Here is an 18,979-nt window from a genome sequence, read left to right on the forward strand (position 1 = left end):
GCCGTTGCGGCTATTAGCTCCATTTCTTGGACAACGATAATGAGCTTACAATTGCTTCGAAGAGAAAACAGCCAGCAGGCTCCATTCTTAATTATATATACGTATTTTTTGTCAAGATTTGACTTGTCTGGTGTGTAATAATATTATGTATACATACACACACAAATATATATATATATATTCTTGAATCCTGAAATGTGTTATTCTCAATGACAAATGAGCTTCCAATTAAAATATTAGCTTCATTTAGAACAAAATATGTCCAAGTGAGTATTCATTTACAGCACAAATCTAAATTAAACTCAAAAGCTTTTATGTACGTATATGTGTACACGTATAACGATACATAGAGACAACTTTAAAATATATATACCGCAGTAAAATATTTTCAGCTGCCTAGCCAAGAAAGTTCGTAATTTTATGAAGTTTTGACTCTGGTTTTATTATATATAGGTAATATTTGAATGTTTGAAAAGCTCAAATATGTAGAAGAGAGAGAGGAAATGGTAGAAAATTGTGAAGGCGACAGTTGGTGTGAGAGACATGAGAGAATAGAGTGAATGATCGACAACTGGAAACGCTATAGACTGAGAAATCAATTAGATAAAAAGCAACCAAACATGCTCTTCGCAGAACGATGAGCCCCAAGCAATGACATGTGGCCCATCTCAGATTAAGACTTGTCAAATTTTAGGGACTCGGCAGTCGGCTCTCTGAATATTTTGTTTGTTTCTCTGCAATGACAGACTCTTTGTATTTAAAGCATCGGAGAAGAAGAGGAGATGAAATTTTAATCGGTCAGAGTTATTTTAATTTTAATTATTTATAAATAAATAAAAAAAATTTTAAAATTAAAGGATAAAAATTTAAAATTAAAAGATACTTTGAATGAAAAATATTTTTTGGCCTTATTTATTTTATAATCTTATAAAAAATCCCCCCACAAACAACCGTCATTCTCCCTCCCACATAATTAAGAATGGGTTCAGCTTATTTGAGCCAACAATAGAGTTTGAATTAATATATAATATCATCAACGATATGAGTACAGTCCTCAAAATGGTGCAACTGGATATTATTAACCATGATACCCTGTCTAACATATTTGGCAATAGTTTGGTATTAATTGATGGCTCCTAATTCTTGGGCGCTCACAAACTTACAAAGATAGAAACCAAGTTCGTTGACACAGCTCATCTTCTATATATTGTTGTTACATTTTTATCGCTTTATTTTACGCTCTCTATCTCTTAGCATTCGAGTTATGGTGATATTTGAGGTGCATACAAACTTATAATATAATATTCCAAATCATTTGGCAATTTGAAGCTTGTGGAAAACAAAAACAAAAACATGGAGCATCTTTAAAAAGTTTGTTTAAAGGACAAGTTGCTTTGGAATGAATCCCAACTCTTGTCTAAAGTAAATAGCAAAAGAAGGCTATATTATTGATGGTAATAAAAGATGGTGGGCATCAGATGAATTGATATTCGTAACCGTAAAAGAACACGTACCAAAGATCACGGGCTCTACATATAGAATGTATGTATGTAATACTAGTATAATCAACGGAACGCTAATCTTTTCCCGAGAGCCACACAACAGAAGAATGAAAAAATTCATCTTCGAGAAAGTGGGATAGAAAACAGGACCTAGCCAAATCCAGGAACAGCAATAAGTCTACAACTTCAAAATATGTTGATATGTTCCAGATCATCCTTCTTTCTTCTAGTTTTTCTTTCTGTTGTTCTTTTTACATGCCAAACTTCTGCAACCTCTTATACGCTTCGCATTGCAGGTACTTTATTTTTTCAGATTTGTTGCTTCTATGTTGATAAAGTTTGTGTTTTTCTGCACTCGTTGTGAACAAAAGTTTGGATTTTTTCTTTGTTTATGTAGAGAGCGAGAACGGTGAGGTGCTCCCATGGAAGATAAGGAGGTCTCTTGCAGATGAAACGATAGCAAGTAACTCAACTTTGATTTTGGCTGCAAATAGAACACAAAGGAGAGACCCTCTTGCGGATTTTAAAACATATACTGGAGGATGGAATATCAGCGAACGACACTATTGGGCTGTGAGTTATTTCCATTTTCTTTTCTCTGGGGATTTTTTTTAACATTTTCCCTCAAATGGGGCTTTTCCTTTTTCTTTCTTTTTTTTTTTTTTTTGATGAATCGTTTTTATTCTACATTTTATTATCTTTACAAGGTTTGTGGATTTCACTTGTCTATAATAGTGTCTATTATTTGGCTTGTTTTCTGTCTTTTTTATTTGGTCTATAATGGTGTATTATTTCCCAATCTATAATGGCAAGGTGCAAGTGTTGTAATGTTTTAGCATATAGTATATTTGAAATTTGATTTTTTTTTCTGCTATATGGTCATTTGCATCTGCATTGGTTGTGAATTGCTGGACTGATTTGCCTTTTTTTTTTTAGTAAGTAAATGTTTTGATTATGTTGCATCAGACGGAAATGTCAATTTCTAAATGTTTATTGTGAGAGGTTTCATTTCTTAGGATGAGTTTTAACCTTTAGTCTCTTAAGATTTCTTCTGTGACTCTAATTAGTTTTTACCATGCAGTCCGTTGGTTTTACTGCGGCTCCATTCTTTATCATTGCTGCGGTTTGGTTTGCACTTTTCGGTTTGTGTTTGTGCTTCATATGCCTCTGTTATTGCTGCTGCCGAAGAGAGCCTTATGGCTATTCTCGATTATGCTATGCCCTGTCCCTTATTTTCCTCATATTCTTCACCATATCTGCAATGTAACTCTTTCAGCCTTCCTTCTCTTTTTTAATATATCATTGTTTCCCATAGATGCAATATTGAGATGTGCTTAATGTTGTTTTGGTTTGAATTTTTTAGTGTTGGAAGCATTGTTCTATACACTGCTCAAGGAAAGTTCAACAATCATACGTCAGACACTCTTGGTTATGTTTTGCAACAAGCCAATGTTACTGGTGAAAACCTAAAGAATGTGTCAGAGTATCTTTATGCGGCTAAACAGATTACTGTCAATTCAGTTTCTCTGCCAGTAGATCTTCAGAGTGGGATTGATTCTCTTGATGCAAAGATTAACTCTTCTGCTATCACTCTTTCATATCAGACTGAGAAGAACTCCAAAACGATAAACAATGCATTGGATAGCACGTAAACCTCTAAATTTATTTGATACCTACAATGTCAATCATCAAATTTATATCTGATTTCTGTGCCCTGCAGGAGATTGGCTCTTATTATTATTGCTGCTGTAATGCTATTTCTGGCATTTGTTGGGTTTTGTAAGTCCTTTCTTTATTTTAAGTTGGAACAATAAACTTCTAACCTATTATTGTTTATCTGATTAGCTCTTGGTATTTTGACTATTCTTGCAGTATTCTCTATTCTTGGACTGCAAAGTATTGTATATTTGTAAGTGACAAATCTTATTTTCTGTTCATCTGCATTGCGAATCACTTGATTTCTGAAGCAGTAGAGCTTTAGTCATTTGTACCTTTAACAATGAACTTTTGTATAATTATACCTGCAGCCTGGTGGTCATTGGGTGGATTCTTGTTGCTGGCACATTTGTTTTGTGTGGTGTATTTCTTCTCCTCCATAAGTAAGCTTGTTTTTGCTAACTAATAATTTTACTTCTTTATTGGACTTTGTATTAGTATTTAAATGAACATTACCCCCTATAGGTGTTAGACTTTGATGGACTATGAGTTCAGAATTCTTATTTTGACAAAAGTTAACTGGGTTTTTAATATAGTTCAGACTGTTCTTTTCTGTTTCCAGCTAGATATACTTGGATGCTTTTGTCTACCTAGTATTTTAACAATTAATACCATGAATGGAATCAAATTCAATCTATACAAATAGATACCCATTCAAAGAAATTTTTATGGATATAATATTAAAGGAATTTGCAATTATGACCAGTTTGGCTTAGGAACCAAATCGTAGCTTTATGACAAACTCAAATGTCAATTATTATTTAGTGTGTAAAAACATGCCTTTCTGTTATCAATTCTTTGATTGCAATAGCAAATGTGGTTTGTGGCAAAAATAAATAAATAAATAAATAAAGTGGAATGTCGTCTTACATTTTCAACTCAATTTTTTTAATGCAAACACACAAGTGTGTTGTTTTCATCTGCCTCAGAACATGTAGTCCAGCATCTAAAATTATCTGACATGTTATGTAACTTTGATTTTAGATTTTGTTTCTGCAATATATGTTGTCACTCAGAAACATTCAATTCTTCTTTAAATGACTATGCTATTCCTGAATCAAAATTCGTTTTCCTATTTCTACTAGTGTGGTTGCAGATTCATGTGTTGCAATGGATGAGTGGGTCCAGCACCCCACTGCACATACTGCTTTAGATGATATACTGCCATGTGTGGATAATGCAACTGCCCAGGAAACCTTACTAAAATCTAAGAATGTAACGCAGCAACTTGTAGGTGTGGTTGATAACATCATTAGGAGTGTTGCCAATAGCAATCTCCCACCACAAGCTGGACCTGTATTTTACAATCAGTCTGGTCCTATGGTACCTCCTCTATGCAATCCATTTAATCCTGATCTGACAGATCGCAAATGTGAGGCTGGCGAGGTGGATCTGTACAATGCTCCAGAGGTAATGCTATGAATCATTTATAATACAAGGGAAATTTTCAAAAAGCCATTTCTTAAAATACTACTTGATAAGTCTAAACATTGAGGGAAAGCCTGTTCTAACCTTAATAGCTCAGCACATTTCAATATAAGAATGTTGACACTAGTTTTAAGGTGTAATTAAGTATTTTGAATATAATTGGACTATACTGCAATGCTCATATGGTATGACCTAATGAGTTGAGGGTTGTAAATTTGTATAGATACAAGAAAAAGGAAATCTTATAATGTCTCTTGGCTTTTCTTATGTCCCAATCCCATACTTTTGAAAGGCATTTGAAGGTTTATGTGAATCTCTGTTTGAAACAGGTATGGAAGAAGTATGTTTGTGAGGTCTCATCATCTAATATGTGTACTGGTACTGGTCGGTTGATCCCTATCATGTACAATCAGATGGCAGCTGCTGTGAATGTGAGCTATGTTTTGTATCGTTATAGTCCATTCTTGATTGGTCTGCAGGACTGCAGTTTTGTACGTGACACTTTCACAGTCATAAGTAGCAAGTACTGCCCTGGTATGCGCAGCAGTACTAGCTGGATCTACATTGGTTTAGTAATGGTATCCGCTGCTGTTATGTTTTCACTCATCTTCTGGGTGATCTACGCAAGGGAGCGCCGGCATCGCATCTACACTAAAAGGGTTGATGCTAAAACGCATGGGGGCATAAAGGGAAGAGATATTCAAAACTAAAGAGTAAAATCTTCTTTGTATATTTTAAGTATTAAATATAAACTGATTTTCCCTCTTAATATACAGTAGATTATGTATTTTAATATTTGGAATGTAGTTGCGGGTTATGTTGTCTTGTACTCTTACCAAATTCTTTGCATGTGTTTTAAGTAGAATGTCTTTCAGGCTTGAGCCTGCACTAATATAGTTAGAAATTTTTGAATGAGTTATGAAGGATGTAATGCTTTTTATAAGCACTAGTGTCTGTAATCCACTTTTGCAGAGAGTAATACTATTCTTCCTGTGTGATAAATATATACCAACTTTGGCGCAATGCAATTGATATTAGATAAATGCAGACCATTTAAATCATTAGGAATACTAGTATTAATCTAGAAAAATGTAAATGTAGAAGTAGATTTGATGTGAAATCTAATCAGCCTTGACCTTTATCAGAAGCCGAGTGGGTTAATTCTCGTGCAAGGTAGAAGCCAAGAGACGTTTATACAAGCTCATAGGCATGAAGATAAGGTGGGGTTAGAAAGAAGACATGGGCCTGGATGTTGGAAAAGGTAAAGTTAGGAATCTCTGCATATATTTACATTTTTTACTTCATTTTATTGATGAGGCATGCAGTGTTCCTTGGCAGGTAATTCAGAACATTGTTCCGCCTTATAAGTTTAATTGAAGACTTGAAAAGATGGAGATATTATGGTGCCATCAACTTTCAGGACCACTGATTAAAATCTTAAGCTGACATAAATAAAATCGATATTATTAAGTAAATAATAAGATAAGATAATGACTTTTATGAGAACCAAGATCATATATTCTTAAAAAACCAACAAGTGAAATAAAAATAAAGAAATATAAGGGCGATTGACCATATTCACCAATGTTTAAGAAGAAACAAATCTGGGACTAAATGACTGGGATATGTTTGAGAACAGAAAGCAAGTAACCTTATTATACATATGAAATATTATTATATGTATAAACCGGCACACTACATTACATGTATAAAACTTATGGTTTCTAAGATATAAGATTTGCTAAGATGTCTTAATCAGCTTCTGAGTAAGGGATCCGTGTTTGACGGAGCTTGCCCATTACGTGTCAAGATTTTTGTATGCATAAAGAAGCAATTAGTCTGTTGGGGGGCTAGAGAGGAATTGTGGTTAACTTAAGCGAGGTTGGCGTTAATTTATTGATCATCAATCATTCATGCCGTGCTCCCACCCAACCGCCCTATTCCAACGCCTCTCTCATTCTTCAACTCTTTTCAATCCGAGTGGGGTCTCATTAATTAATTACGAAAGAACGCACGCACCTGCCCAGTCTTATTACTTCTCCATAAATGCATTCTGCAATGAATTTCAACCCATTTTTTTTCACCCCATCCCATGTTAAAAGGATCAACGGAAAATCGACATCATCGCCACCAATTTCCAAGGCTTTTCCAACAAGTATATATACGTATACGTAATATCATATAACGTTAATTTTGCCCTTTTTGATTATTCCAAGTTTTAATTTTGCCAATAGCTTATGAAGCCTCCCATTAGTTTGCCACACCAAAGAGTGAATTTTGGTTGACGTTGAACAATCCCATGGCCTCAAAAAGTGCACCTTCAAAGCATTCAAAAACAAGAATTTGCTTATGTTCTCTAACCACACATCCAGGCTCGTTCAGATGCAGCATCCATAGGAACATTCAGAGGCCTTTATCATCTACTTCCACTCCATCAAATCGGTAGGAATTGGCTTCGATTAGCGCCAAAGTTAATGCACTCAAGGTTTCTTGATCATCATATATGGTAGTTTCTTTTTGTCAGTTTTGAATGATTTCATCATCAATTTAACACCATTTACTTTTTATCTAATCAGATCATACTATATATATTCATATATGTTTGTATGTATGTATATTTAGTCAGTTAGTTTCATCTCGTGTCTTTTTTCTCGGCCTTTATATAAAAGAGTTTCAACCAGATGGTGTTGTTATTTTAATTTGTTTCTCCTTTCCATTAATTCATGTGAAGAAAAAGAGGACTTCCAGTTTTAAAGGAAGAGGTGAGTAGAACTGTATTTAAACTGATCATTTAATTCATATCAATAAGAAAGAAAAAAATAAATCTCATGCTTTATTTGGCTATTTCATATAATTAATTTCCCCCCAAAATTCATACCGTGAGTGTGATATATGATGGCATGGGGACAAGACTCAGAAGAAAGATGAAGTATATATGCATCGAGCAGGAATAATTGGAACCACAAGTTAATTTATTTTTATATTAATACCAAAACAAAACAGTAACAGGTATTTAAATTAAGGGAAAAGGACAATTTCCCACCCAACATTTAGCCTAATTCCAAACTCACACCCATGGGAGATGAAAAACCTAAACTACCACCCATGACCAAACTGTCATCCAAAATTTCAGGTAGGAACAGGGGTAAAATCGTTATTTTACTTATAAACTTTAAAACTTTAAAATTTCACCATTTTTCCTCTCCAGATTTTAAAAACTAACACCTCAACTTATCCTCAAAGTTTGAAAAGTTTAGATTTCACCCTTAGGGTTTGCTTCCTTCTCCAGCCACCATCGATGATCGATGCATTCTACCGATCTCCCATCTTCGACTATAAAGGACGACAAAGGACAACCCTTCATTGCCTAGATCTAGATGACGAAGCATCATCTAGATCTGAAAGAACAAACGAAGGACGACGCTTTGTCGTCACGTTTGGATGATGCGACAAGCGACAAATCCTTCGTCGTCTAGGTGGAGCGACGAAGAGAGACCTCTTCGTCGAACGGTAGTGCGACGAAGAGATTTTTGTCTCTTTGTTGCACCGTGCGACAAGAAGATGAAAATTTCTTCATCAAACAACCACTGTTGTATCAGGAGAAGGAGGAGGCTGAAGATAACGCTAGAGACGACGTTGGAAGATAAAGTTAAAGAATAGAGGTGAAACTACTATTTTTGAAATATATAAGGGGCTGAGTTTTAAAAAATGTGAAAACCCTAGGTTTGAGAGTGAAAATGTTACTTTTCTAAGTTTAAAAATTTTAAATAAAGGTGAAATATTAGTTTCTAAAATCTAGAGGGTAAGGAGTAATAAACTTTTTAATATAAACAGTAAAATGATTATTCTATCATTTCCTTTAATAAAAAAATTTAACAAAAGTTTATTTATGTGTGAAAATAGAAGTTTTTTATCTTTAGCACATGTACGTTCGAGAATATCTAAAAATTGGGTGAAAAATAGTCCGTTCCCCTTTAATTAATTAGAAAAAGCTGAACTTTTTAGCAGGCGAGAAGCCGCCAAAAATTACATACCAAAGCGTGGCCCCCCTAGTAATGCAAAGTCATGGGCTTCCCCACCATGTGGAGCAAGACGACAAAATATCAGTTGATGGGATATATTAGTTGTATGGAAATTTCAAAAGCTTAAAAGAATCACAAACCACAAACAAACACACAAGTGTGCCATTTGCATAAATAAAAACAAGACAACAGTCATGGAAGAAATGTTATGGAGTTTACAGAAACAAAAGTCATGTTGACATTAAGCAAGATGACTCCGATTGTTGGCCTGTCTCCATGATAGATCCCTACTTGGCAGGCTTATGCATAGACTATTGAGTAAGTCATGAACAAGAAAGCTTCGAATCAGATTAAAACCAACAAAGGAATAGTTACAATTGAAGGTGTAACATATATTATCAAAGTTCAAAGCATCTTGATCATACATTAATTGATTAATAAAGATCTTCTTATGATAATTTCTAACGCGTATAGAACATCCCATCTGGACCCCACTGATTTTAACTCTCCCCAAGGAAGAAAATTACAATGTATCGGAAGAAAGAATTGTTGACACAAACTTTTCGTTGGCAGGTCAAATCCGGAACAAAAGCTTGACCTCTAATTTCTCTCTATAGGTACGCATGAAGCTGAGACAATGACAACAAGGGCAACTTCAATTTTAGAAAATGACTGGTTTTTAGGTGCTGGTTGATTCTTCTTTTTAGGTTGCCAACATTTTGGTATTGGTGATAGTGGAGCAATTAATGAAGATCAGTAATTTTATTTGTAAGATCTGAATCATTCCAATGGAATAATACTAGTTAAGCTTTTAAAGCATCTAAAGTGGCGACACAAGGGCAGATAGTGTAGAATATGTTGTTCCTGAAGATTTATATTCTAATTCACATCGTACGGCAGGGACAATTCTTCCTTTGAGAATCAAAGCATGTTGTTATAGCTTTAGGAGCAAGATTACAATTATTAATCTTGGAATAGCAGATAATTATATGAGTCTAATGATTAATGTCAACCATTGAGTAAGTGTGCACACAAATACAATTTATCACTTAATCGACAAGATTGGTTGTCACTACTCAATATATATGTGTGCAGATATCTCATCAGTCATATGGCTAGCATGAATTCCCATTAATATTTTGTTACTATTTCTGCAACTAAAACACAACAACTTGCCTTACATATTGATAGGTAGCTTGGTTGGACTGATTTTCCAACTAATCAATCATAACATATAAATTATGCATTAACAGTATCCAACCTATATAATTCCCTTCCCCCTTATCCTATATGGTTTTGGATGTTTGGATAATAAATATGCAAGCAATTTCAGTATAAATTATTCAAAAAGCAGCCAACCATAAACAACCAGGTTTTGCAATTAATTAAGCTAAACATTCTTTGTCTGCTTTAACAACAACTAAAATGAAAGAAAAGCAAGTAAATTATGGTAAAGTTGTAACGTATTTAGACAGGTACCAATGCATTGTTTCCAAGAGAAGTGGGGCATGACATGATTTCTATCTTTACTCAAATTAATACTTATCCTCTTCTTCCTACTCCTGGTGCCAATATGTCATCTGCTCTAAGGTCAAACTTCCATTATTGATATTTACTTGCAATTAATTGATTAAAATACAATAAACCTTCTTAATTTTCATTTTTCAAATAAATAATATAAGCAAGGACCACCTGACCTAGAGTTTCTCATGATAAAAGATTGAATACGTGGCTCCTAACAACTGCTTCTTATTTTCATCTTTTACAGAAACAATACAAGTAGAGCCCACAGCTTTCTTCAAAATCTTTATTGACCCAACTTCCACCTGTGGTTAGGTTAACTGTCTTTTCAATATTTGCATTTATATCCCCACACTTTCTTTTATTCTTTTAGATTCCATTTATTCACTAATTGCTTTTGCAAAATTTATGTGTCAACAGTAAATCGAGAGAAGTTCAGGGTTAAGACTGCAAGATTGTAGAAATGATTTTATCATCTTCTCTCTTCCTTCTCCTTCAAAAAATCCTATATATACATTGCTACACTGGAGCTAGGTTTGCCAAACTGAAGAGCCAAACACGGCTTCTAAAAAATTTCTTCTTTCTCAGTCTATTTTTAGCAACTAAAATGGCGGCAACCCCTTCTAGACGATCATCGAGCGGACCAGTAGTTCGTTCTCTCTCACCTTCTGGCAGATTCTACCATTCTAATTACACATCATCGTCTTCTTCCTCCTCTGCTTTTGCTTATTCAACCTCTGGTTTCTCTTCTACATCCTCACCTTTCTTTACCAGATCTGCTTCTCCAACACGTGTCAACCTCTACGGTAACAACAAACCGATTCAGTCCACCTCAGCTCATTCTATCAGGTTCTTATCACCCAACCACGCCATCAATTCACATAACATAAACAATAATCAAGTTCAGGTTCAGGTTTTGAAAAATCAATCTAAACCGAAGAGGACATGTATGTGCTCTCCTACTACGCACCCTGGCTCCTTCCGCTGCAGCCTCCATAAAAATTGTAATTCTCCGCAGTCTCAGGTTACCAATAACTTGCCAAATAATCGGCTCCATGCTAGGAGATCGGCTATGACAAACTCGCTGGTTAGGATTGGAGGAGTAGAAGGAGATTTGGTGAAGAGAGCTTTGGCGGCTTTGATTCGGCCGTCTTCTCATCAGCAAAGACGCCGAGCCGCTTTCCAGCCTCGGCCAAGCCGCTTATCTATCATGTCCAATGCTGAGGATGATTTATGATCAAATATCAAACTACTGGACTTGGACTTTAATTAGTTTTGTTTGTGTGTGTATATATACATATATAGAAATATTATATAAAATCAAGCCATTTATTTTGAGGCGCTTGAACAGTAAATCAAATCTTAAATTTTGATATTCTAAAACCAAAAATCAAATTACAATTGAAGATCAGCTTCAGTCCGTTTCACAACTTTTATATTTTCTCTATGTACATTTGCGTTCTCTGTTTTTGCCGTTTGGTTTGATGTTTGTCGTTTATCCTCTTGTAGGGCGTTTCGGAATTTATACATATCGTGAATGGCGTCGTTTCTGTTCGGTGTTCGTTGGATCCATCTCTTGTAGCCTGCTGGTTTGTGTTCTCTTTAAAGATTTCTTCTTCCTAGAGCATTTTGTTCCGCTTTTATGTTTGGATTTTTTTGCTTTGCAGGTATGGTGTTTGTTCATATTTCAAAGCAGCCTGGCCTTACTTATTCCTTCTGAATTTATTGCCTTTCGGGATTGTATAAGGAGTACCTAAAATAAACCCACTGTGTATTAAATAGTATAGAAAAATACAGTGAGATAGAATGGTTGTGGCAAAATTTGGTCTGCTGGACGGGCGTCCTCGGAAAAGAATGATGATGATCATGTAAATGATGACTTAGTCAACCAGAAATTTTTTGACAGGCAGCTAATCATTTACCGTCTACCTACATGAAACTGAATTACTCATTGAGAATTTGTTTGGGGTGGATTAAAAATACAAATGCCTTTGATCACCAGAATGTGAAGGTGAAGGTGAAGGTGAAGCTGAATGGAAGGCAGCTATACGAGAATCAGATATTAATTCTGAAAAACAAGTAGTGTAGTTGTAGTTGAGGATTGGTTCTGTCCCTATCTTATCAAAAAGAGAGTGGCCCCATACCTTATCTAGACGAATTTCATTACTGCCTAGAAAAACAATCCCGGGAGGATAAGGTTGTGAAAACGAAGGGTGATTGCTTTTTGATTTTTCGGGTATTGTCATTGTCGAGGGAATAGAAATTTGAATTTTATTTCCTCTAAAGCCATTAAAACGGTTATATAGTGGAAAATGGAAAACAAATAAATTCAGCAACTAGTAGGCTTAATTTTGCAGAAAATTTTATTGGGTCCCTAGAAAGAAAAAAAGTGTCTTAAATGTTGAGAGCCAGCCCACATGAAAGAGAAGCAATAATAGAAGGATAACAGGTTGAGGAATGGGGAGAGCTCTTCTCATCAAGCCTAAAAACTATCGGCTACCTTCAAGGGGCCATGCTATGCAGGTAATTTTAAGTACAACGGAAAAATACTAATTCCTTAGTCAGAGGGAAAAAAGAATCTGAATGTAATGATGGTTGGGTAAGAGAATTTGTAAGTTTGGTCGAAGTGGGTCCTTGTAGTTCGATCGGATGGATTTAAACTTAGTTGATGATGCATCAGCCACATGGAATGATGATGAAATTGATTCTGTTTCATTGTTAATTTTCTTTAGAGGATAAGGATAGACTTTTCTTTTTTCTTTCTGTCAAATCAAATGCTGTTTCTGCATAATATGGTATGAGTCGGCATCTGTGATTAAACTAATCCATTTCTCGTCTGTTTGCAGATGAACTCAGTTTCAATCGACCTTTTTAATCTACACGTCCTAATATCCTATGTAGCCATCGGAGGAAGAATGCCACCACAAAAAAAATATACAAGGAGATATGTATTACTATACTGTTTTTCGGCCATTAAAATCACCAAGCTATGGCATACTCTGCATCATATCATATGCAACTAGATATTGTGACTTCAAACCCACCAAGAGTTTTCAGATCAAAATTGTTCGTATCAGACTGCATAATTGACAACTTTCCAAAACTCATCTAGATTTAGCTGCAACCCAAGGAGTCAATACAATTGATAGTTGACCAGTTACACATATAAATGGAAAAAATTAAATTAAAAAAAAAAAAAGGCTGAGGCAGATGAAAAGTGCCAATTGGAGGTATCATTTCTCCTCTCCTGATACACTGAACAAAATGATGATTTATAAGAAGCACTTTAATCATTGGGTTGGCTAATCCATTTCGCTGGTGACCATACAGCGTTCATGTCCACCCCTTTCTTGCGCATTATTTATTCTTCACTCGCTTTTCCAGATACTGGTCAGTGTCCAAGAAGAAGTAGACATATATTATAGCTCATGAAATTAAGAATATTCTACAGAAATTAGTTGACTTTCAGTTACATATAACATGATGGTTTTTGGTAAGAGAAAAAAAAAAAAAAATCCCAACACAAGCAACGCAAAATTAAAGAAGAATTTAAAGAAGTATAGTTTGATGAAAATACTACATCGTCTCCCTTGAACTAAACTTTGTAAATTGGTCATGTATGATTTCCTTTTAAGTTTGGAGAATGCATCAACTTTGAGTGACTTTGTGAAAATATTTGCAACTTAATCTTCTAAAGGACAAACTCAATCATTATTTCATTTTCTTTCTCCAAGTGGCGAATGCAGTGAAATTTCTTACTTCTACATTGAAAAAGTATAATCTTAGGTTGATCTTGCTCATGCTTCAAATCTCAAAGCATCCTATGCAACTACACCGCTTGAGTAACGCTTTTAGGAGCTGCAAATACTTGACTTCCACTATCTTTTAATGACATATTCCTACTTAAACTCAAAGCTCAAATAACATTGTCACACTGTTTATAAAAAATTGCATTTAGACTTAAAATGACCTAATTTTTTTACAGTGAAAACATCCAATTACTACCCTAATTGTTCCTTGTTATTATTATTATCAATATGTTTCGAATTATAATGCTTCCTCAATTTCTACCTTTGCTTTATCATCCATTCTCTGTTCATGGACTTGTATTCAACTATGTTGACAACGTGTGAACAATTTTCTCAACTTTAACATTTAGTTTTCACTGATTGATAAGAGCTAACAACTTTGAAAAATAATAATTAGAATTTCCTTTCTGATTTCTCCATATGAAAACTAGTTCAATTACCTCCATAAAAGTTTGTAAACAATACTTTTGTAACAGTCTCATTCACATATTCCAAGCCCCTTTTACAGTAGCAGTGTGACCTTATATAACACAAAAACATAAATGTAAAAACACAACTTCACTAGTTTTATAGGATCTATCAAAACCTTATTGGTCTTGTAGGACCTATCAAAACCCAGACACAACTTCACTCAAGCAAATGGCCAATAACAATCTTTCCTTAGTCACACCTCCAATCTTTATTGGTGAGAATTACACCATTTGGTCAGTAAAGATGCAATCATATTTAGAGTCTTTTGATCTTTGGGAAGTTGTAGTTGAAGATAGAACAATTTCTCCATTTCTTAGATATCCTATTCTAGCTCAAATCAAAGCCAACATTGAGGAAAAGACCAAAAGATATAAGGGAAAAACAGTAATTCAAAATTTAGTCTCTGATTCTATTTTTCCTAAGATAATGACATGAAAAATTGCAAAGCAAGCTTAGGATAAGCTTAAGATGGAGTACCAAAGGAGTGAAAAAACTAGACAGGTGAAGGTTTTGAGCTTGAAAAGAGTCTTTAAAGCTCTCTGCATGTAGGAAGATGAAACCATTACCAAATATTCAAACAAAATCTCTTTATCAGCTAAAAAAATTAGGTTGTTAAGATAAGATTTGCTTGATAGTAAGATTATGGAGAAGGCACTTGTAACAATACCAGAAAGATTTGAATCAAAGATTTCTTCTTAAGAAGAATCCATGGATCTTTAAAGCATATCACTTGAAGAGTTGATGAGCTCACTTCGAATGCAAGAAAGGAGGACATTAAGACATGGCAAAGTTACAAAAAGGAGCTTTTCAAATGCAACATTTTGTTAAGAGTAAAAGACAACCAGAAAACAAAGATAAAAGAGGTAAAGAAAGAGCAAAACAGAAGAAATTCTCACCTTGCACATATCGTAAAAAGATTACATATGTAGAAAAAAATTGTTGGAAGAGACCAGATGTGGTCTGTAACAACTATAAGCAATTGAGACATAACTCTAAATTGTTCAAGTACAAAAATAAAGAATGTTCAAATAATCAACAAGCACAAGCTGTAAAAGCTACAAAACATGAGCAATTCTTTGCTACCTTATGCTCACATAACACAACCAACAATAATACTTGGCTTATTGACGGTGGCTATATACATCACATGACATTTAATGCAAGTCTATTTAGAGGGATTGATGAATTAATCTTAGTGTTCCATTGTACAAATTGACAATGGAGATCACATGCAAGTAAAAGGAATGGGACAATTTTTGTTACAACTCATAAGGGTGTCAAATTGATCTATGATATGTTGTATGAGCCCAACCTCAACTAAAATCTTTTAAGCATTGGACAAATGCTTGAAAAAAATTATTCCTTGGAGTTCAAAAATAATGTATGCATTATATTTGAACCAAATGGTGCTACATTGTTGAATGTCAAAATGAAAAGGAAAACATTTACCCTTGATTGGAATGAAAAAGAGTATACTAACCCTAGAACAGAAGTTAGAGACACAACATTATGACATAAAAGGTTTGGTCACTTTAATCATACTACCTTTGTTAAGAACTTGCCTAAATTGACTAAAGTAACTCAAGTCTGTAAAGCATGTCAACAAAAGAAGCAAACTAAACTTCCATCTCAAAAAAACTAAGCCTAGAGAGCCTTAGAAAGATTACAATTGATCCATATTGATTTATACAGATCAATGAAAACAAAATCATTGAATGACAATAAATATTTTCTGTTATTTGTTGATGATTACAGTAGGATATGATGGGTGCATTTTATCGAGCTTAAGAGTGAAGTTCTTTTTGTTTTCAAAAACTTCAAGACTTTGGTTGAAAATAAGAGTGATCAAACCATCAAATCTTTGAGGTCAGACAATGGCAATGAATTTACCTCTAACATGTTTACTGAGTTTTGCAAGATTGTAGGTATTGAACAATAGTTGACCACACCATACACACCATAACAAAATGGTGCTTTTAAAAGGAAAAATAGATCTATTATGGAAATGGCTAGATATCTCTTATTTGAAAAGAAGTTGTTTAGCAAGTTTTGGGCAGAAGCTATCAATACTATGGTTTACTTGCTGAATAGACTGCTAAAAAAAACCTTGAAAAACAAGACACCATATGAAGTTTGGAATGGTGTCAAACCCTTTGTGAAATATTTAAAGGTCTTTGGAAGCATATGTTACTCCCTTGTTCTAGAGCCTAAAAGAATTAAGTTGGACAATAGAGTTAATAAAGGTATACTAGTTGTCATGATATTTCAACTAAAGGGTATAAAATTTTCTCTCCTTAAGATAACAAACTTATTTTGAGTAGAGATGTAAGGATTGATTAAGCATTAGCTTGGGATTGGAAGAAAACATAACTATGCAACCAAATTTCACTTTTACCAATCAAAATCTTAAAGACAACATTGATGAAACACTAGTGAGAGGTGCAAGATCATTGCAAGACATTCTTTAAATGTGCAATTTGATAGTCTCTGATCTTGTAAGTTTTGATGAAACAAATAACTCTCATGCTTGGAAGAGAGCAATACAAGAAGAATTGGAGATGATCAACAAGAATGAGACATGGCAATAGGTGGAAAGACCAAAAGACCACAAAGTCATAGGAGTCAAATGGATTTTCAAGATAAAACTCTACCTAATGGCTCAAAATGCAAACATAAAGCTATATTGCAAGGTTATGCTCAACAACATGGTGTGGACTATCATGAGACTTTTGCCCTTATAGCAAGACATGACACTATAAGGCTACTTATTACCTTTGCTTGCTCAGAACTCTTGACAAATTCAATAGCTAGATGTCAAATCAACTTTTTTTAATGGATTTCTCAATGATGAAATATATGTAGAATAGTCAAATGGATATGCAGTACCAAGGAAGGAGGATTGTGTGCATATTCTGAAAAAGGTCTTGTATAACCTTAAACAAGCCTCAAGGCCTCGGTATGAAAGGATAAATGAACACTTGATTCAACTTGGTTTCAACAAAAGCCATAGTGAAGCCACCTTATATGTGAAGAATAATTAAATACATCAACTGATAGTCTTTATTTATGTGAATGATATGTTTGTAATAGAAATTCATTATGAGCTTATACAAAAGTTCAAGGATGAAATGGAAAAATTCTTTGAGATGACAAACCTTGGCATCATGAGGTATTTACTAGGAATGGAAGTTATGTAATCTAACTCTGGAATTTTCATCTATCAACATAAGTATGCCATGGTCATTCTTAAGAAGTTTAAAATGAAGGATTGAAAACTAGTCTCCACTCCCATGACAACAAGTGATAAGTTGAGTAAAGAAGACATCTCAAGTAAGGTGGACACAAATATATATAAAAGTTTAACAAGCAACTTTACGTACTTCACTACCACTAGACTTGATATATTATATTTTGTGAGCGTGTTTTCTAGGTTCATGCACTTTTTAAGAGAGAAACACTACATTGCAACTAAAAGAGTATTAAGATATATCAAATGGATTGTTGTTCTTGGTGTCATGTACTCTAAGTCTATAGAAAATAAAATGGAGTTGTTAGGCTATTTTGATAATGATTGAGGAGGTATTGTTAATGTCTCTAGAAGCACTTCATGATACATATTCTCATTAGGTTCTAGAAGTTTCACATGGAGGTTTAAGAAACAACAAACTACAATCCAATTAATAATAAAGGCAGAGTTCATAGATGTAGCATTTGCAATAAATTAGGCTATTTGGTTAAGGTAACATCTTAATGACTTAGAAAAGAAACAAACGGAAAAAACTAAGATCATGCTGGACAATATTTCTGCTATGTCTATTTCAAGAAATCTAGTGTTCTATGGTCGAACAAAACACATCAAAATTAAGTTTCACTTTATCAGAAGAGTTCAACAATCAAATAAAATGTTACTTGTTCACTGTAATTCTGAAAATTAATTTATAGATATCTTTACTAAGTAATTGCCTAAGGAAAGATTTGAAAAGCTTAAACAAAAGATAGGTGTTTGTCTCCTAGATGCGAAGGAGGAATGTTGAAGTCATGGCATTTCAAGTGCCAAAAGACCATGTCAAAATAAAAAAAAAAATTATATTAGAATTTGTAGATTTCAAGAGATTTAGTCATCAAATTGTTGAAATGTTTGTGCTTATTTGTAGCTATAATTTGTTTATATTTTTTATTTGTTGCAATCTTTGATTTTTGCATCAAGCTTAGGCTAATTTGTTATCTTAGGCATGCATAAATAGCTTGCTATGGATGAGTAAAAGCAATAACATTTGATCTTAATTTCACTTGCTTCCATTATATCATTTGTATCTATTCTTGCTTATTTCAATAATTTCTTTGTAGAGTTATAGTGTACTACTACATGTAATTTAAATAAGTATATACTATCTTATTTAGATTTTAGACAAATATTTATCACCTAAATATAATTACTAAATTAAAAAATAATTATTTTTTATTTTTTCCAATAATCATTAGTTTATTGAAGTTAAGTACAATACTTAAA

General features: G+C 33.9%; 2 protein-coding genes across 3 annotated transcripts; both read left to right on the plus strand.

Moving 5' to 3' along the window:
* The first annotated feature begins 1,338 nt into the window (after positions 1-1,338).
* Positions 1,339-5,650, plus strand: LOC123200178. Of its 2 annotated transcripts, none has more exons than XM_044615320.1 (9): positions 1,339-1,798; positions 1,891-2,075; positions 2,584-2,765; positions 2,866-3,150; positions 3,223-3,281; positions 3,375-3,411; positions 3,530-3,601; positions 4,304-4,628; positions 4,976-5,650. In XM_044615320.1, exons 1-9 carry the CDS (start codon positions 1,696-1,698, stop codon positions 5,354-5,356), a joined length of 1,629 nt encoding a protein of 542 aa, XP_044471255.1. In that variant the 5' UTR covers positions 1,339-1,695; the 3' UTR covers positions 5,357-5,650. The 2 variants fall into 2 exon arrangements, with proteins under 2 accessions (XP_044471255.1, XP_044471256.1); XM_044615321.1 differs by having other exon boundaries at positions 1,344-1,798; positions 1,900-2,075.
* A 5,048-nt stretch (positions 5,651-10,698) lies between these two features.
* LOC123201159 (putative protein TPRXL) lies at positions 10,699-11,544 on the plus strand. The gene has a single exon (XM_044616623.1). The coding sequence runs from the start codon at positions 10,797-10,799 to the stop codon at positions 11,424-11,426; it is 630 nt and encodes a 209-aa protein (XP_044472558.1). The 5' UTR covers positions 10,699-10,796; the 3' UTR covers positions 11,427-11,544.
* The last annotated feature ends 7,435 nt before the right edge of the window (positions 11,545-18,979 follow it).

Source organism: Mangifera indica, chromosome 17, assembly GCF_011075055.1.
Source record: "Mangifera indica cultivar Alphonso chromosome 17, CATAS_Mindica_2.1, whole genome shotgun sequence".
NCBI lineage: Eukaryota > Viridiplantae > Streptophyta > Magnoliopsida > Sapindales > Anacardiaceae > Mangifera > Mangifera indica.